At 45.9% G+C, this 21,635-nt stretch overlaps 1 protein-coding gene across 2 annotated transcripts in view; it reads left to right on the top strand.

The window, feature by feature from the left end:
• The window catches only part of CLCN2 (chloride voltage-gated channel 2), a 521,510-nt gene that overhangs the window by 249,768 nt on the left and 250,107 nt on the right, over positions 1 to 21,635 (top strand). For both annotated transcript variants that reach the window (XM_077487744.1, XM_077487745.1), the window contains exon 6: positions 13,164 to 13,241. In XM_077487744.1, coding sequence (XP_077343870.1) covers positions 13,164 to 13,241 — 78 coding nt within the window. The remainder of the gene's footprint in view (positions 1 to 13,163; positions 13,242 to 21,635) is intronic.

Consider the following 21,635-nt stretch of genomic DNA (forward strand, 5'->3'; position numbering starts at 1 on the left):
GAGTATGAGAGGATGTCTGTGATAGGCGGAACACAGGCTGCTGGGAAATTGAGTGTTCCGCCTATCACAGGCGGAGGCGGAATTTTGAATTGTAGAATGGCCGCCGAGAAGAGCGGCGATCCATCGGCACGGGACGGAGGAGGCACGGCACGGCACGGGACGGAGGAGACACGGGACGGAGGAGGCACGGCACGGGGGAGGCACGGCACGGGACGGAGGAGGCACGGCACGGGACGGAGGAGGCACGGCACGGGACGGAGGAGGCTCGGGACGACGGCGGCTCGGGACGGAGGCTTGGGACACAGGTAGGCTGGACACACACACAAGGCTGCACGGACACACACACACACACACACACACACACACACACACACACACACACACACACACACACACACACACACACACACACACACACACACACACACACACAGGGATGGATGGATGGATGGATGGATACACACACACACACACACACACACACACACACACACAGGGATGGATGGATGGATGGATGGATACACACACACACACACACACACACACACAGGGATGGATGGATGGATGGATGGATACACACACACACACACACACACACACACACAGGGATGGATGGATGGATGGATACACACACAGGGATGGATGGATGGATGGACACACACACAGGGATGGATGGACGGACACACACACAGGGATGGACGGACACACAGGGATGGACAGCCATGTCTCACCCTCGGCTTATACACGAGTCAATAAGTTTTCCATTTTTTTGGGGGTAAATTGGGGGCCTCGGCTTATACTCGGGTCGGCCTATACTCGAGTATATACGGTAGTTTTATTTTTGGTTTCTGATATCAGATTCCACCACACAATCACAGTCCACCCCTCTTTCCTCTTTTTCATATTGTCACTTGCCAGTATCCCTCTGCTATCCTATGTTTCCACCATCTCCATGTCCCTACCATCCTTGGCCAGGCCTTCTACTTTTGTATACATATCTTTATACCAATACTCATTGATTTTAGTTTACTACTTTAGATGCCTGACAAACATACTGATGTTTATAGTCTATATTCTTTATGGGCTAACAAGGTCTCTAGGGATACATCAATACACTACTATTATACAATCACAGTCCATATCTTCTCCCAAGCACCTCCCATGTGAGAAGAGTGAGGTGGGTTGAAGATCCACGTACAGTCTTGTTCACTCAAGTATCTTTCTACTCTGAGAATGTCCAAGTTAGAAGGAATTTGAAGTTTTTACTGCTCCTACAAAGTTAGACCCTCTGTCAGAGAGACTAAATTTCACTGTGCCTCGGATTGCAATTAGTTAAGCTATATCTGTGGCTAATACTGCAGCACAAAGTTCCAGCCTGGGTATGGTATGTTTGGGAAGTGGTGCAAGTTTTGCTTTCCCCATTACGAACCCTATGTGGCATTGTCCTTTTAATGTCTATAGTTTTCAGGTAAGCTACAGCAGCAATTGCTTTAACAGAAGCATCCGAAACACACAGTCTTTGCATCTAACTGTCAACAGATGACAGAGGAGCATATGGTTGTGGAATTTTAAGGTTGGATATAGCTGTTAATGAGTCCTTCCACTCTAGCCATAGGTTCTTCTTGTCGGTGGTTTTTCTTCTGTGTTTACTTGGAAAGTAAACGTGTCAGATCTTAAGCAAACCAAGGTTGCATTGCATGGGAAGTCAGTCTATGCTTAGATCTAAGTCCTTCAACTCGTTAGAATGATCTTGGACAGGAAAGGCTTCTAAAACTTCTCTAATGTTGGCAGCATTCTTGTAGAGTCTTAAGTTCGAACAAGCAAGCATTGCTGGAATTCTTTTGAGGAGACTGATTGCAGCTTCATTTGTGGGTAGTGACTTCAAGCAATCGTCTACATAGAAATCCTTGTCCACAAACTGTCTGATATCTGACCCATACTCTAACTCCCCCACTCTAGCAGAGTGTCTGAGGCCATATATAGCAACTGCAGGGGAAGGACTGTTGCCAAATATGTGCACCCTCATGCGGTACTCTGTGATGTCTCCAAAGGGGTTGTTGTACCTGAACCAGAGGAACCTCAAAGTTTTGGTGTTCTTCTTTAACCAGAAAGAACAAGAATAGAACATTTGCTGTATGTCTGCCATGAATGCAACTGAATCTTTGCGAAAGCCGAGAAGTACTCCCACTAGTCTGTTGTTAAGGTCAGGGCCAAAGAGAAGGACCTCATTTAGAGAGACGCCTTCATGCTTGGCACTGGAATCGAACACCACTCTAATCTGCCCTGGCTTCTTAGGGTGATAGACTCCAAATATGGGTAAGTACCAGTATTCCTCTGAGTTTTTAAGGTTTGGAGCTATCTCAGCATGACCATTCTGGAATATTTTCTCCATGAATGAAAAGAAATGTTCTCCCATCTCTGGTTTCCTTTTAAGATTATGTCTTAAGGAAGTGAGGCATTTGTATGCTAATTCTCTGTTAGGCAAACTTCGTCTTTGTGGCCTAAAGGGAAGAGGTGCAACCCAGCTATTAGTCACGTCGTTCTCCACACGCCTTTCCATGACCTCTAGGAAGAGCATATCCTCAATGGACATTGCTATCTGGTTGTCTTCCTTTGTTCTCTTGAACACTGTGCTTCCTTAGTCGACATAGGAAGGGAAGAGGTAGAGGGTTGTTGTGTGGTAGCTCCTTTATGAGGATGTGATCTTGACAGGGTTGGAAAAGAGGAGGATGACCATTCTCGAGAGTACTAGTGAGCAGGTTATTAACAGATGCCAGTTTGTGTGCACCTCCCAGGCAAACATCACCTATAATGACCCACCCGAAATAAATTTTTTGGGCATATGGGGCGTTTTGAGGTCCGTTAATCAGTTTTCTTTGTGGACTTGCAAGATGTCCCTCCTTAGGAGTAAGATTATCTGAGCCTGATCATCTAGTTCTGGTATGAGATGTGCTATGTGGTTCAAGTAAATCTGATGAGCTGCTGCGTCTGGCGTGGGGATCTCTGATCTGTTGTCTGGCATCTGGTTGCACTTTATTATGGTCGGTAAGGGTAGGCATGTCTTACCATCCATAGATTCAATTTGTGGGCCGTTGGCTCTTCTCCCCGCCGTTTTCACTATACCTGCACAAGTCCTAAGGGTGTAAGGACTGCTGGGGCCTTTAAGGTTTAGAATGTCAAAAAACTCAGATCTAGCTAGTGACTTGTTACTCTGATCATCCAAGATGACGTAGAGCTTGACTGCTTTGTCTCTGCATCCTTCTGGGTAAACTCTCACGAGACAGATTAGAGCAGGATCTGCCACCTGTACTTCCTTTGCAGACTTCAGTGCACTGTGAAGTGATTGCTATTGCATCTGTACTAGAGTCTTTTGTCTACCTGCCTTGCTCCTTGTCCCTATGAACAGGTGGGAAAGTTCTTGGAGTAGGCCTTGGGTGTAGAGCTGTGTTGAGCTCTGTGCTGTCACATTCTGTACATTTAACACTGACCTTACAGTCCTTGGCGAAATGTGTGGACGAAGATCAGCACTTGTAACAGATGTTGTTCTCTGAGTAAAGCTTTGCTATTCTGGATGGTCTTTGTCCTGAAGGCTCTGCATTTCAGAAGAGGATGCGGCATTTTATGTAGAGGGCAGAACTTTTATTAGGGTCACTGTCTTGATCTTCTAGCTGAGACTCTTGTTAGTTTTGTGCACTGCTACTGGAGCTCTGAGTTGTTTAGGGCCAGAAGAAGTGGTATAAGACACTGGAAAAATGAAGCTGGGGTCATCTTTCATTCCTGCTTGTCTGTCTACAAAGTCCACAAAATCACTAAAGGATGAAAAAGGCACATTTTATTTTCGTTTGTAGTTACAGCCATGAGTAATCCATCTTTTGTGTAACTCATAAGGAAGTTTTTGTGCTAAGGAGTTAATACCTCTAGCAGAGTCAAGATGAGAAAGGCCAGGTAAGTCTCCTTCTGCTTTAGCAACTTGTAACTCCATACACAGGTCACCGAATTCTCTGAGTCTTTGGTAACCTCTACTAGGTATTTTTGGGAAGTCTTCTATCCGTTTAAACAGTGTACTCTCTATAGCCTCTGGTTCCAGATGTTTGCAAGGCCTATCTCAGGGTGGTTTATGTTAAAGCGGAGGTCCACCCTAAAGTGGACCTTCCGCTCATCGGAACCCTCCCCCCCTCCGGTGCCACAATCGGCACCTTTCAGGGGGGAGGGGGGTGCAGTTACCTGGATAATCCAGGTAACTGCACCCACTTCCGGGACAGCTCTCTGCGGAAAGGGGCGTAACTTACGCCCCTTTCCGCAAGTGCCCGCCCCTTCCCGCAAGTGCCCCGCTGCCTGCTGGGAAACGCACAGCTCCCAGAGGCAGCGGGGAGCGTCCTTATTGCGCAGCGCAATTCGCGCATGCGCAGTAGGGAACCGGGAAATGAAGCCGAAAGGCTCCATCTCCTGATTCCCATACCCAAGATGGCGGCGGCAGGACCCGACAGACGACCTAGCGATCGGCTTCGGGTGCCGACATCGCGGGCGCGCTGGACAGGTAAGTGTCACTATTTTAAAAGTCAGCAGCTGCAGTATTTGTAGCTGCTGGCTTTAAAAAAAAAAAAAAACGCGGAGACCCGGTGGACTCCCGCTTTAGGCCGGGTTCACACTGCTGCGGGGGGAGATCCAGATGTGATTCGCACCGCAAATCACATCCGATCTCCGTAGCGATGCGAGTTCAGCCATACAGATAGTATGGCTGAATTCGCATCGCTCCCGCAGCAAACTCGCACGGGACCCTTTTTTTGGTCCGCAACAGAATCGGATCGCATGGGGGTTCACACCATGCGATCCGATTCCTGTGCGAGTCGGCAGATCGCACTGCGATATGCGGACGGATCTGGGGGTGTCATTAACATATCATTGACACTCCCAGCCGTCCGCATAGGGCAGTGTGAACTGCCGGCGGGAGGTGTGCGATGCGGGAAAACGCAGCGGATTCGCGGCGTTCCCGCATCGCAGCGGTGTGAACCCGGCCTTAATGTCTCTGATCCTTTTGGCATGTTCAATAGAATCATTGCCAAGTGTCGGGGGGCTGGCTTAGCCCTTCATTCTCTGGGCGGGCTGCTCAGCTGTCGGCTAATTGCCAGCTCTCATCTCTCTCAACAGTTACCAGCTGTTCATGATCATGCTCGGCTGACCTGCCTACTTAAAGCTGTCCAGCTCACTTCACCTCTGCCTTCGCCTTGTTCACATCAGAAGAAACCATCTCCTGCGATTCTGTTTAAAGACTGGCTTGCTGACATCCCTTCTGGCTCCTTATCCTGCTTGCTGTTGCTCTACTTGGATCCCTGACTTTTGGTCTGGATTATTACCCGATCTGGTTATTGAACTCTGGCCTGGCTGACTACTCTATCCGGTTACTGGACTCTGGCTATGCTTTGACTATGCTTTTTCTATTTACCTTTTTATTTTTATTTAATAAACAAGTGTGATTTAATTGTACTTCTGTCTTGGTCTGATTCATGGTTTCTGGCACCAAGACACTTTACGAGGAGGACTATCTGGTCACTGCAGAATAGATCTAGGCCTTGAATGGCACTCTGAAAAGAGGATCGCCATGCCCTATAGTGTTAGGGGCGATCACTGAATTTGACAAGTCCTTGTTTAACTCTTTTGGCTAGGAACTTGGCAAAGTCTACAGTGGCCTGATTCGCATTGGGGTAGGCTGCTGGTGTATTGTGGTGCAGTGTAAAGGCATACCTGTAGAAGTGTCTTCTTTAGGCACGCTGGGTTCAAACTTGCATAAGGTTGGCAGTTCGTACCAGCTTGTTGCTTACACCTTTAGAGTGAAGACTGGCGTTTGTATGAAGGCTGGGTACCTTGTGGAGTAGAAGGTTTGGTTGTAACTGGAAAGTCTGGAAGTCTGTCAGATTTGTCTTGCTTGTAGCACTGGGCTCCAAGGTCGTCTTGTTGCTTCTTTATTTGATGTGACTTACTGACATCATGTTTAATTTATTGTTGTGGGATGCTGCTTGGGTCACAGTGCTGGTAGACATAATCTGACGTGCTGCGAAGAATCTTGTTGGTCTAGACCCGGTATGCTGCTGCCTACTCTTGGCTCATCATAGAGGGCTGCTTCTAAAGCTTCTACTTCAGCAATGGCCGGCGGCAGTGTCTCGGTCGACTGCCAGCTTCTCCATGTGAGCTTTTAAGATCGCTTGCTGCAATTTCAGAGATGCCTCCTGCTGAGCTAGCTTGACCTCCAGGTGTATTCTTTGTTGCTCTTTCTCTTGTTCAATGAGTATTCTTTCTTGCTCCATGTGTACTCTTTCCTTCCTTCTCTTGTTCCTGTCTCACCCTTTCTGCTTCAAGGAGAGCCTTTTCTTTTTTCATCTGCAGCTCTTGGTCTTTACTCTTGCTGCTTCAGCTTTTGAATGGGCGATATCTGCTGCATTTGCGACAATGACCTAGATGAGCTTACTCGTGAACGTGTTTTGTAAGAAGATGTCCCACTGTGAGACATGGCTGTGGAGGAAGAAGCTGTCTTGCTGTAAAGAGACCGTTCTAGTGTCGATGCTGCTTGACAGAGCGCGTCTGTTTAGCGTGGCCGCTCGCTTCGCCTGCCGCAGGCCTGTTTCTTCAAGGCTTCTTCTGACTATATGGATACTGCGTAGCCCCGGGCTGTACAGACTTCCGAAGTCAGCTTATCTTCCCTTCAGAGGTCAGCTTAAAATGTTCACTCTTCTGTCTCAAGGATATATAGCTAAACCTTCTTGTCCCAATAACTTCAGATACCATATTTCTTTGATTTCAGTTTTATTAGAACAAGCCAGGTGAAACTACAAAATAATAGAAATAGACCTTTAATAAGTACAATATTGCATACAATACAACATACATTGCAGAAACAACGATATACAATATAGGATCAGATAGTAAAAACATACTTTTTAAGTTCTCTAAGGGGTGATGGCGATGGATTGAAAAAGACATGTCTTGCTTCTTGCAATGTCTTGTAAAAATGGTGGCTGGTTCACTTCCTGTGAAATTTCTACTCAGAAGTCCCTGCTTATTAACAACTTCCTTAACTACACATAGTAACTCTAAATAAATAGGACAACTGCAGCAATACCAAAAAAGGATTGATAGATGGAGCATGCACACCACTTATGATTGCCTTTATGTAAATTACACACTTTACATGTAAATTTAACACAGGTTCAAATAATCAACATAACATCTGATGGACAGAACACTGTCCTATGTTTCTAACCATCGCCATGTCCCTATGGCCCAGGCCTTTCATTCATATATATACATATTTTTATGCTAATACTTATTGATTCTACTTCATTACTCTAGATCAGGGGTCTCCAAATGACGGCCCTCCAGTTCATGAACTACAATTCCCATCGTGCCTAGTCATGTCTGTGAATGTCAGTTTTACAATGCCTCATGGGATGTCTAGTTCCACAACATCTGGAGGGCCATGCCTGCTCTCCGTTTGGCCCCTGGTGGGGTCCCATCTGACTCCGCCCACTCAGCTCCTTGGTGAGGCACCTGCTGCCACCGTCTTTGAGCTGCACACCTGTAGCCATGGTCAAGCTCAGTGGTGAGTATGGGGACCCATAACCCCGCCTACCCTGTGCCTTTATAATTAATACTGTGCCATGTTGCCAAATATATACTTTTTTTTCTAGTCACATTGTTACACACATCCACCCCTGAAAAACGCGTCAGTAGTATGATGTCCGTGTACCACCTCAATACCAGGCACTTAAACACCTTCCTGCCCAGACCAATTTTGAGCTTTCAGTGCTGTTGCACTTTGAATGACAATTGCGCGGCCATGCTACACTGTACCCAAATAACATTTTTATAATTTTTTCCCCACAAATAGAGCTTTCTTTTGGTGGTACTTCATCGCCTCTATGGTTTTTACTTTTTGCTAAACAAAAAAAGACCGAAAATTTTGAAAACAAATGTTTGTGTTTTTTTTCAGTTTCAAAACTTTGTAAATAAGTACGTTTTCTCCTTCACTGATAGGCACTGATGGGGCTGCACTGATGGGCACTAATAAGATGGCACTGATGGCACTGATGAGGTGGCACCAATGAAGTGGCACTGACGAGGTGGCATTGATGCCACTGATATGTGGCACTGATAGGTGGCACTGATGGGCGACACAGTTGGACACTGATAGGTGGCACAAATTGGCACGGATTGGCGGCACGAATGGGCATGGATGGGTGGCACAGATGGGCACCGATAGGTGGCACAGATGGGCACTCATAGGCGACATTGTATTGCATTGTTTTGTACTGATGGATGCCAATCAGTGCCAAACAATGCATGCCAATCAGTGATGCCCATTGTGGGCACTGATTGTCATCCATTGTGGGCACTGACTGGCATCCCTGGTGGTCTAGGCTGGCATACCTGGTGCTGGGCATCCCTGGTGGTTTGGTGGTGTCCCTGGTGATTCAGTGTGGGCATCCTCGGGGGGCTGTGCTGATAATCAGCACAGACCCCCCCCCCCCTGTCAGAGGAGCAGGCTCTCCTCTACTCTGACAGATGCGAGTGAGGAAAAGCGGATCACTAGCTCTTCCTATTTACACTGATCAGCCGTGATTGGACACGGCTGATCACATGGTAAAGAGTCTCCGTCGGAGACTCTTTACCGAGATCGTAGTTGCGGGGTGTCAGAGCACGCAGCGGCTCAAAATCCTGAGGCCGTCCTATGACGTCCGGTCAGGATTTTGAAACCACTTTGCCGCCGCCATTTGCCTATAGGGTGGCGGCAAGTGGTTAAATTGCCAACTGTTTGGTGATATCTATGCATGTAAACCTTTTTTTCTTCAATAAACCATATACTGTACTTACTACTGTTTTGTTTACTGACGGAAAGGGTACCCACTTCATTTAAAGTCCCGGGACCGAATCCTTCGTTTTATTGTACATGGAATCAAGTGGAGATTTGGAAAGCTAGAAGTTATTCACTTGATGAGGAGTTAGAAAATTCATGGTGCTGAATGTTTGGAGGACTTTTTGTTTTATAGACTGTTTTGCTTGTGATAATTCTATTCACTCACATTGGACTTTATATCCTCATTTGTTTTTATAAAGAGTATAATATAGGATTTTCAAACTGTAGTTATGTTTTCATGTATAAAAGCAGTATGCAGTTTTTTAATTGGTTATGATTGTGAGTAAGGATTTTTTGCACAGTGATGATCTGTATTAATGTTTTTATTTTGATGATTTTTTGTGTCATAATTTAACCACTTCAATACCGGGCACTTAAACACCTTCCTGCACAGACCAATTTTGAGCTTTCAGCGATGTCGCACTTTGAATGACAATTGTGCGATCATGCTACACTGTACCCAAATAAAATTTTCATCATTTTTTCCCCACAAATAGAGCTTTCTTTTGGTGGTATTTGATCACCTCTGCGGTTTGTATTTTTTACTAAACAAATAAAAAAAAATACCGAAAATTTTGAAAAAAACATTTTTTTTTGTTTCAGTTTCAAAAGTTTGTAAATAAGTTTTCTCCTTCACTGATGGGCAATGATAAGGCGGCACTGATGGTCACCGATGAGGTGGCACCAATGAAGTGGCACTGATGAGGTGGCATTGATTGACACTGATATGTGGCACTAATAGGCGGCACTGATGGGCACTGATAGGCGTGGCACTGATAGGCGGCACTGATGGGCACTGATAGGCGGCACTGATGGGTGGCACTGATGGGCGACACGGATGGACACTGATAGTTGGCACAAATTGGCACTGATAGCTGGCACGGATTGGCATGGATAGGCAGCACAGGTGGGCATGGGTAGGCACTGATAGGCGGCATTGTATTCTAATATACTGTACTAATGGATGCCAATCAGTGCCAAACAATGCATGCCAATCAGTGATGCCCATTATGGGCACTGATTGGCATCCATTATGGGCACTGATTGGCATCCGTTATGGGCACTGGCATCCGTTATGGGCACTGATTGGCATCCGTTATGGGCACTGGTTGGCATCCATTGTGGCACTGACTGGAATCCCTGGTGGTCTAGGGTGGCATACCTTGTCCCGGGCCTCCCTGGTGGTGTCCCTGGTGGTCCAGTGTGGGCATCCTCGGGGGGGCTGTGCTGATAATCGTTCAGGACAGGCCCCCCCGTCAGAGGAGCAGCCGATCGGCTCTCCTCTACTCGCGTCTGACAGACGAGAGTGAGGAAAAGCCGATCACCGGCTCTTCCTATTTACACTGTGATCAGCCGTGATTGGACACGGCTGATCACGTGGTAAAGAGTCGCCGTCGAAGACTCTTTACCAAGATCGTAGTTGAAGGGTATCAGACTGACACCCCGCAACAACGATCGCCGCGATGCGCGCCCCCGGGGGTGTGCAGCGGCTCATAATCCTGATCACGTCATAGGACGTCCGATCAGGATTATGAAACCACTTTGCCACCGTCATTTTGTTATAGGGCGGGCGGCAAGTGGTTAAGGGAGACGTGCTCCACTATTGACTTACTGCTTCCTGCCTGGCTGCTATATAAGAACAGATGGGAGCTTCCTGGATTTGGGTGGGGGGTATTAACCTCTTGCTTACTGGGTGCTTAAACCCCCCCCCCCCCCCTCCTGCCCAGACCAATTTTCAGCTTTCAGCGCTGTCACATTTTGAATGACAATTGCGCAGTCATGCTACACTGTACTCAAATAAAATTTTTATCATTTTTTTCACACAAATGCAGCTTTCTTTTGGTGGTATTTAAAGCGGAGGTCCACCCTAAAATGGACCTCCGCTCATCGGAATCCCCCCCCCCCCTCCGGCGCCACAATCGGCACCTTTCAGGGGGGAGGGGGGTGCAGTTACCTGGATAATCCAGGTAACTGCACCCACTTCCGGGCTAGCTCTCTGCGGAAAGGGGCGTACGTTACGCCCCTTTCCGCAAGCGCCCGCCCCCTTCAGCAAGTGCCCCGCTGCCTGCTGGGAAACACACAGCTCCCAGAGGCAGCGGGGACCATCCGGATTGCGCCGCGCGGCTCGCGCATGCGCAGTAGGGAACCGGGAAATGAAGCCGAGAGGCTCAATTTCCTGATTCCCATACCCAAGATGGCGGCGGCACGAGCGAGCGATCGGCTTCGGGTGCCGACATCGCGGGCGCGCTGGACAGGTAAGTGTCACTATTTAAAAGTCAGCAGCTGCAGTATTTGTAGCTGCTGGCTTTTAAAAAAAAAAAAAAAAAAACGCGGAGTCCCGGTGGACTCCCGCTTTAATCACAGCTGGGGGTTTTATTTTTTGCTAAACAAACAAAAAAGACAGAAAAAAAAAAACATGTTTTATAGTTTGTTATAAAATTTTGCAAATGGGTAATTTTTCTCCTTCATTGATATTTGCTAATGAGGCTGCACTGATTGGCACTGATAGGGCGACGCTGATTGGCACTGATAGGGCGACGCTGATTGGCACTGATAGGGCGACGCTGATTGGCACTGATAGGGCGACGCTGATTGGCACTGATAGGGCGACGCTGATTGGCACTGATAGGGCGACGCTGATTGGCACTGATAGGGCGACGCTGATGGGCACTGATAAGTCGGCACTGGGCACTGGTGGGTGGCACTGGTAGGTGTCACTGGTAGGTGGTATTGATAGGCAGCACTGGTGATGACGCACTGGCGATTTATAGGTGGCACTGTGGGCACTGATGGTTGTCACTGTGCGCACTGGTAGATGGCGCTGGTGGGCACAGAAGCCTCTCCATGATCTGGACCAATGTCCCTCTTGCAGCCACCAATCAGCTTTTTTTTTCTCTTTTCACCTCACACCAGCGTGAGGAGAAAAAACAGCCGATTATTGGCTCTGTTTACATAACATGATCAGCTGTCTTTGGCTGACAGCTGATCACATTGTAAGGGGTTGGGATCGACCCCATACTCCGATCTGTGATCAGCCGAGTTTAGTAGACTCGCTGATCACAGAGCACGCCACGCATGCCCTGCAGGGGGCGCGCAGGCCGCTCAAGCACGGGGGGACGTCAGGGACACCCGGCAAATTAAGTGCACGCTGCAGCCTTCTTTCAGCTATAGCGTGGACGGGAAGTGGTTAAAATAAGTGGAGCGATCTGTGATGATCACACTGGGGTATCGCTGTGACCAATCACAGGAGTAGTAGTAGACAAAGGCCGGTTTCATTCAGGTTTTGTTTTCTACTGTGAACGTTGTGATTACAGCAATCACATGGTACAGGGAAAATGAATTCTGCATTGTGGTCTTTGGTTTTTCTAAATCTATTTTAATTACCTCTCTCTGGGAAGAAATCAGATTCATAGAAAAACAATATTGAGGGAAGTAATGATGGGCAAATGTGTACATTTTGGTTACTTCGCATTGTAAAGTGGATTTCTCTTTGCAGGCTTATGGTCCAAGACAGTCCTGTCATTGGCAGGGAAGGATCATTGGTTGGATGGGTGTAAACACCCTCTACAGAAATATGCGGTCAAGCTCCAACTTGTGTATATACAGCAAAGAGATCAACAGCATGTTTGCTAATTGAGATGTTGCTTTTACTGTATGTGACATGGTTGCATATACACTAAATACAAATCAAGATAGATTACTCCTCTTCCAAAAGTTGTCCACATTGTTGGTTTGCAATTGCCGTTTACACAACTACCATATATAGTGCACACATACTATACACCTCATAGCCATTCAATCAGCTTTCCTCAGAAATTATTTTTTGCTAAGTTTATTTCAGGGACAGAAGATGATCTTGGCTTCATAACAGTTATTGACAATAAATAGTATAAAAATAATAGGCCTGGTATAACTAGTTGCAAATTTCTTTGAACTAAAATAAATATCAATGTTTCACCACATGTAACTGATACTTGATCCTTTTTTATGTGCATGTCTCTGTGAAAATGCTAAATCTGTGGTTGCCAATGGATCTCATGCATGCCAGTAAGATGTAATAGCTAGCAGTACTGACACATGGAGTGGAGATGATGCATACTTTGTCTTGAAATCTGGTTACCTGCAAAAGTAATTCATAACAACATTTATTTGTCTGAGCTCAATATGTTCCAGTCAACAATCTGCCAAGGCACTATTCAGTCATGTTATCTATCAAAGAGTGAATTTGAGCTGACACTTCTCTCTATCTCCTCAGGGCCCGTTTGTGCATGTTGCCAGTATGTGCGCTGCTCTGCTCAGCAAGTTCATGTCGCTGTTTGGTGGAATATATGAAGTGAGTACAGTAGGTGATATCCCCTGGATATTTATTCAATTTCTTACAGATAAAGGCAGGCTTTGGCGCATATAAGCTGTTTAACTGCAAATAATTAAGCAAACTTAACTGGCAGGATAAATATATAAGTATTTTCATTTTAAGACCTCTCACTGTTAGGGTGCTTCCAGCGGTACTGTATGCTGCTTGGTCACAGCAAAAAAAATATTCACATAATATGAATAATAATAAAGAACAAATCTTAACTTATGCTGCAGGCTTTTATTTCTAGGGGCTGTGTGTAGATTTGGAAATGCAGAATCTTATATCCATTTCTTTATCGTATATCACGGAACACAGAGCAGCCATAACAACTAGCTGGGTTATACGCCAGATATTGATGAATGGACCCTGGTAAATAAATCAAACAAGAAGTCCTCCCCTATATAACCCCTCCTACACAGGAAGTACCTCAGTTTTTTCGCCAGTGTCTCTTAGGTGGATGGTCACTAATGTGATATGTGCTCTCAGGAACATATTTGGAGGTCTGGACGGTTCTATTAGGAATTGTGGACTTCAATCAGATCCATTCAAAAAAGCTATCAACCAAAATGTATGGTACCCGAAGCTCATTGGAGGAAGAGAAGATTCCTTGAGGTTTGCCTGTAATGCAGACTTATGGCGCTGAACCCTGTGCAGTGTTTGTTCTGATCAAGGTGCTTTCCTGTGGGGTGCTATTACAGGTCCAGGGGAGTGGACCCCGAATTAAGGGGACCCAGTCTCTGAAGGTCTTTTTATGACAAGCTTGCCGTGATAGGTGAAGATTGGATTCCTGTTATGTTCAGAGTCCTGCAGCAGGAATGGTAAGTCTGCATCTTTGCAGTTTCTATATAAAACAAAACAAAAAAAGTGAGAGATCTGACTGTCTGTTCTCCCAGTGGCCACTGGGGGCAGTGTGCTGTTTAATCATGCTGTGTACTTCTTAGTCGTGTGGGCTGCTGTTTCTCCTCCAGCCACTAGAGGACGCAGGTCGCTCAGTATGGCCTATTTTTATATAGGCAAGAAGTGCAAGGGTGGCCATGTTAAAGCCATGTGGTTCTAGAAATACCAGGTAGGGCCTCTTGAGACCTAATGCCAGCCCATGGATACTAGTGAAGTGTGAGTACTTACTATGGCAGAAATATGTGGCCAGAAAAGTCATGATTATATACTGCTGAAAGTCGATACACCCCTAGCAGTGCACTTTAAAGTGTTGGGTCTCCAGAATACTGTGCGTTTGGCACAACAGTAGTATGGAGCCTGGTGCAGTTGAACAGATACTAAACTAGTAAAAACTAGTATGGGGCCAAGTGCAGCATAGCATACATGCTTGCAAGCTTGTTGCCTAAACGCATGCTTGAATAAACACGTTTTGCATACATATTGGATACATACATACGCCATAAGCATGTTTGGAAGCACATGGGCATCAGTGCATAGGGTGCCCATGTGTCCCGGATTGCTTGGGACAATCCCGCAATTAGGAGGTCTGTCCTGGATCCCAGACACCCTCATTCTGGGACAATACAGTGTCCTGGAATGAAATTGACAGAGCGAGCAAATCCCACCAATAGCGCTGGCGCTCGCTCTGCCTCCACCTGAGACTCTGGCCCCTGGTTGCTAGAGCCGCCTGATGGATAGTAACCAGTGACCTCACAGCCGCGACTCGCTCTGTCCAGCATGCAAAGCGGAGCTCACAGCCGCGACTCACTCTGCCCAGCATGGAAAGCAGAGACGTTAACTTTCTCTTCCTCCGCGCCAAACGCTCTCCCCCCATGCTGGATGAGGCTGTCAGCGGTGGCAGCCCCAAAGACACCAATACACCGGCACTGCAGTCTGGGTTAGGATCTCTGTGGACAGTGATCAGGAAAAAGGTAAAAAGTGCCCCCCCCCCCGTGGAGGGGGGTCTGTACTGAGGGAGGGGGGTCTATACTTAGTAGGGAGGAGGGTCTATACTTAGTGGAGAGGGGGTCCGTAAATGAGGGAGGGGGTCTATACTTAGTGGAGGGGGGATCTGTACTGAGGGAGGGGGCCTCTACATAGTGGGGAGGGAGTCCGTACTGAAGGAGGGTGTCTATTATTACTATGTAATAATACAAATACATTTCAAGCATGGTGTTGGGATGCTATAACTGATGATATAAGCAAGGTGTTGGTGTTGGGATGATATAAGTGCTAAAACCCGATTCACCCCAACAAAAAACTTAGTTTTGGGCTCCCTTTTCACACTTGTGTGATTTGAATGTCACGCATTTTGGCCGCAACTTTAATGTGTTTTTTTCAGCGTCGTGGAGCAGTGTCTGTGTATTCTTGAGATTTATGGATCTCAAGACGTGTCATGGTCAGATGGGAGTGGTACAGGGCCTGCTTTGGGGTTGCTGCGACTTGAGGACGCATAGATTTGAAGGGTACTCATTGGAAATCATGGGGTGCAACGTTTCAGGCGACCTTGTAGTCGCAGAATGGGTCGCACAGGTATGTAAGAGGCTTTAGGCTGTTGAAGCAGCATAGAGGCTGCATTGAATGCCTGAGTACTTGGCTAATCCTAACTATAGTATGGGCCCAGGTGTGGTTGAGCATGTGCAGCTTAGTATACATGCTTGCATAGAACACAAGCTTGCATAGGCACATGTTTGTAGAGAGCCCCGTCCATGCTCAGCATACAGCCCCCCCCCCCCCCAAGGCTGGCCACAACGGTACATATGCATGGACGCATGTATGCGTAAACACAGGTCTTTATAAGCATATGTTTGTATAGACTTGTGGGCATAAGAGTGTTTGCATGTTGCCTAGATATACGTGTTTGCATGGATGCACGTTTGCAAAGACGCACGTTTGCATAGATGCGTGTGGCATAATATATGTTGCATAATCGTGTTTCATAAACGCATGCTTGCTTATTCCGTAAATGCAGGTCTCAATGGGCACGTATTGAGTAAGTGCATGTTTGCATGGACACGCACTTTCGTGTTTTTGCCTAAACATATATTTGCTTAACCACTTTAGCCCCGGACCAATTTTCAGCCTAAGGACCAGAGGTCTTTTTACAATTTTGCACTGTACTGCTTTAACTGGTAATTGCGCGGTCATGCAATGTTGTACCCAAACGAAATTTGCGTCCTTTTCTTCCCACAAATAGAGCTTTCTTTTGATGGTATTTGATTGCCTCTGCGATTTTTATTTTTTGCGATATAAATGAAAAAAGACCGAAAATTTTGAGAAAAAAATTTTCTACTTCTAGACTTGAAATAAAAAAAAAAAAGATATTTTCTACTTTTTGTTATAAGAAAAATCGAATAAACTCAATTTTAGTCATACATTTAGGGCAAAATTGATTCAGCCACATGTCTTTAGTAAAAAAAATTTCAATAAGCGTATATTTATTGGTTTGCGCAAAAGTTATAGCGTCTACAAACTAGAGTAAATTTTCTGGAATTTACACAGCTTTTAATTTACGACTGCCTATCTCATTTCTTGAGGTGCTAAAATGGCAGGGCAGTACAACCCCCCCCCCCCCCCCAATGACCCAATTTTGGAAAGTAGACACCCCAAGGAAATTGCTGAGGGGCATGTTGAGCCCATTGAATATTTTTTTTTTGTCCCAAGTGATTGAATAATGACACAAAAAAATAAAAAATAAAGTTAACAAAAAGTTGTCACTAAATGATATATTGCTCACACATGCCATAGTTATATGTGGAATTGCACCCCAAAATATATTCTGCTGCTTCTCCTGAGTACGGGGATACCACATATGTGGGACTTTTTGGAAGTCTAGCTGCATACGGCACCCCGAAATCAATCACTGCCTTCAGGGTTTCTAAGGGTGCAAATTTTTGATTTCAGTCATCACTACCTATCACAGTTTCAAAGGCCATGAAATACCAAAATAACACAACCCCCCCCCCCCCCCCCAAATGACCCAATTTTGGAAAGTAGACACCCCAAGCTATTTACTGAGAGGCATGTTGAGTCCATGAAATATTTTATATTTTGCCACAAGTTGCAGGAATATGACAATTTTTTTTTTTTTTGCACAAAGTTGTCACTAAATGATATATTGCTCACACATGCTATGGGCATAAGTCAAATTACACCCCAAAATAAATTCTGCTGCTTCTCCCGAGTACGGGGATACCACGTGTGGGGGACTTTTTGGGAGCCTAGCCACATACGGGGCCCCAAAAACCAAGCACTGCCTTCCGGATTTAAATATAAAACGCTACCAAAAAACTGTTGGCGATCGCAGGGATCAGGCCTGACTCTGCGAACGCTGCAGTTATGTGTTTAGTGTTTTGTAAGTGACAGCGATCGATCGATACTGCACTTGGGTGGGCTGGGCGGAGGGGCAAAACGCAGGTGCTAGCAGGTATCTGGGCTGATCCCGCTAACAATGCGTTTTTTTGGAACCCTAAACTGCTGGGGACGCTAGTATAGATCTGATCAGATATTGATCTGTTCAGATTCTATACCACTACGGGAGTTTTATGCTTTGCGCGTGGGTGTTAGCGGTACTGGCACTAGCCTAGAGCTGCCTGGGGCGACTCAGACCCTGACCCCAAAACCTAATGGTGATCAGGGGGTTAAACCTTTATTGGGTAATAAATGGTGGGTGCCCTGATGCTATAAAAAGCAAACTAACTAACCAGAGTCACCCGTAACACTTATACGGTGATCACTGGTGAAAGGGTTAACTAGGGGCAATCAGGGGGTTCAAATTTTTATTAGGTAGTATATGGGGGTCCCTGGTGCTATATAAAAACCTGAAGGGGAATCTAAATAACTAACTGGCTAACCAGCGTCACCAGTGACACTTATACGGTGATCGCTGGTGAAAGGGTTAACTAGGGGCAATCGGGGTTAAAACCATTATTGGGTAGTATATGGGGGTACCTAGCGCTATAAAAACCTGGCGGTGAACCTAAAAAAATAACTAGCTACCTAGCGACACTAGTGACACTAATGCAGTGATCAGAAAAATTATCGCTTAGTGACACTGGCAAAAGGGGGTGAAAGGGTTAACTAGGGGCAATCGGGGTTAAAACCATTATTGGGTAGTATATGGGGGTACCTAGCGCTATAAAAACCTGGCGGTGAACCTAAAAAAATAACTAGCTACCTAGCGACACTAGTGACACTAATGCAGTGATCAGAAAAATTATCGCTTAGTGACACTGGCAAAAGGGGGTGAAAGGGTTAACTAGGGGCAATCGGGGTTAAAACCATTATTGGGTAGTATATCGGGGTACCTAGCGCTATAAAAACCTGGTGGTGAACCTAAAAAAATAACTAGCTACCTAGCGACACTAAGGCTGCATTCACACCTGAGCGTAGCTTTTTCAAGCGTTTTTTGCAGCGGTTTTTTTACCGCGATTCGCGGCGTTTTTTATCGCGATTGCGGCATTTTTTACCGCGATTTGCTGCGTTTTTTGCCGCGTTTTGTCGCGAATTTGTGCAGGGCAAAAGGTCACCAATGTTAAGCATTGCAGATACAGCGTCAAAACGCCCATAGAAACGCTCGTTGTCGCGCTAAACGCTCGAATCGAGCGTTTCCATTCGTTTCTATGGAAATGAAAACGCCCAAATCAGCCCGATTCGCACGACAAAAAAGGGTCCGGAACTTGTTAGAGCTTCAGGCGTAGGGCTTCAGGCGACTTGGAGTGGAGATGTGAACCATCTCCATTGAGAATAATGTATTTTTTCCCCTCCAGCGTTTTGTAGCTTCAGGCGTAGGGCTACAAAACGCTCAGGTGTGAATGGGGTCTAATGCAGCGATCAGAAAAATGATCGCTTAGTGACTCTGGCAAAAGGGGGTGAAAGGGTTAACTCTAAGGGCAATCAGGGGGTTAAATCTTTATTGGGGGGTGGTAGGGGGCTACCCTGGACCTAACACTAACTGCCCTGACACTTTTTACTTTTACAACTGACACTGAATGCAGTGATCAGTAAATAAATGATCACTGCAATCAGTGACACTGTGACTGGGAGGGGGGGGGGGATCGGGGGGGTGATGGGGGGGGGGGGGGTTTGTGTGCCTGTGTGTTAGTTAGTGTCAGTGTAGTGTTTGGTGTAGACTTACTGTGTCCTCTCCTCGTAGTCCGGTCAATAAGACCGCCCCGAGGAGAATGACATCACTTCCTCCCTGCCTGTGTATACAATACACAGTGGGAGGAAGCTTCTCATTCGCCAGGAGCGATCGAGAGGGGATGGCCAAAAACCAACGGCCATCCCCTCATCCCGGATCGCTCCTGAAGCGAACCGGACCGCCGCATCCAGCGGGAGGGGGTCCGATCGGACCCCTCACCCGCTGGAAGGCAAGCACGTACATGTACGTGCTTGTGCCTGTACATGCCATTGTGATGACGTACAATGGCATGCGGCGGTCATTAAGTGGTTAAACACATACCTACATGCTTCCATAAAGGTTTTCATTTATACTGCATACATATACTGTATGCTTGGTTTAAACTGTATACATATGTGCTTAGTTGCATTAAACTATATAAATATGTGCTTATTTGCCTAGGACTACATAGTTGCTACGTTATTTACCTATTATACCAGTTAAATGGTTCCAGGGGAGGCAGGTGCACCACTCTCAGGTTCAGTGATCTGGAGGTGTCCAATGGACAGTGGTGTCAAATGCATCTGAGCCACTGTGTTTGGCATTGCAACATTTTTCTAACTCATTCATTTTTCATCAGACTGCAGCCGCATGTCTTATCTGTTGATCGAAACCTAAGCAGGATCAAGCCTGGTTAGTACATGGATGTAAGACTACCCGAGGAATACCAGATGCTGTAAGCTTTCTCCCACCTGTGTGAGGGAGGCATCTGAGGCTGCTGTGTTTTGAGAGTATCTTAGGCCAGAATTATGTTAGGGCAGTCTCTCAGGTGGTTTTGCTCCATCTTTAGCCAGCAAAAGCTTGGTAGGTAGGTGTGCCTCTTTTGGCCTTTGAGGTCTGCCACAGAGTGGTCAGTCTTTTGTCTTGCATTTGACTCTTGGAGCAGAAGGTATGGGCTAATTTATTTAATTTAAAAAAGAAAAATAACTCAACCGTTAGCGGTCCCAAAGAACAGGTCTAGCTTAGATCTTAAGTCGCTGGACATTCTTCTGTTTCAGATTCTGTCCATTTAGTGTTGACCCATGTGAGAGGTAGATTTTGGGTTTAACACATATCGTCCTGTGCCGTTTTTTTTTCCAGGCTCATCAAGGTTTTTTTTGCAAATTGCAGTGCAAAGTCGTATTTTTTATTTTTGTGATTCTGCTCTTCAGGCTGGCCACAGCTCAGAAGGATCACAAAGCTTCCAGCCCAGTACTGGACTGAAAACACAGATGTGCCAATCTCGGTTTACCTGAATCTTTGTTCAGGAAGCAGTCTGTTTCAGATTTTCCTTTGATACATTTCTTCAGGAGGAAGTTGTATCTAGGTCAAGGCACGTTCCCTATGTACAGTCCTAATTCAAGTCTTTGGTAGAAGATCATTCTCTCTGTCTTGAACATTCCAGTTCCAGGCATTGGATTGCCAGAGGGCTATGTGCCTGGGTTATTACAGAGCAAAGATTGCTGGTTGATGGTTCAAGATCTGGTGAAGAGATGGGCAAGATAACCACTGATGCCAGCTTCTCCAGTTGGTTTGAAGGTGGCTAAAGTTCAGTGGACTTGGTCTGCACAGGAGAAAGTACTGCCATCGTTATCTTGGTTTGTTTGCCAGTACGCCTTGCTCTGGATGTGGGGACAAACCAGTTATAGGTGTAATCCGGTAATGCTTCTGCAGGCATATAGATAGAGATATCTATATTTATGGATATCTATAATCAACCACCAGGAGTCATACGGCCCCAGGAAAGTGAACAAAATTCTGTCTGTCACTAGTACGTACTCCAGGTATAGTATAATGGCAGGGGGAACTCTGCAGGTGGATCTAATAGATTCCAAATTCCACAACAAGTGGGAACAGGTTGTGTCTGGGACTAAAGTCCCACCGGCAATAGGGGAAGATGCACTTGTAACACCTTAGGGACCAGTTATCCCTTATTTGATTATTTTCCTCTGTTTCTACTTTTCCCATGTCTTTTGCGAAGAATCCAGGAGGTGGTAATAGTAAATATAGTGTTAGCCGAATAGCAAAGGACAAGACACATACCCACAAAGGTTAGAGTGCTGCTCACCCCCAAATGAATGAAAAAAAAGGAAGAAAAGCTCCCCCAGGCGGGATTTTTAGGCAGCAAACACAAAGAAATAAGGTAAACAATCTATATAAATGCAATTATTTATTTAAGATGAAAAAAGTTTCATAACATAGTAGTTAAAACATGAGCTCCAGTGGGAATTGGACAATAAAAAGAAATGAGTGGATACAATGTAACAGTCAAT

Source organism: Lithobates pipiens, unplaced genomic scaffold, assembly GCF_037356315.1.
Source record: "Lithobates pipiens isolate NorthernLeopardFrog02 unplaced genomic scaffold, aLitPip1_a1.2 Scaffold_18, whole genome shotgun sequence".
Lineage (NCBI taxonomy): Eukaryota > Metazoa > Chordata > Amphibia > Anura > Ranidae > Lithobates > Lithobates pipiens.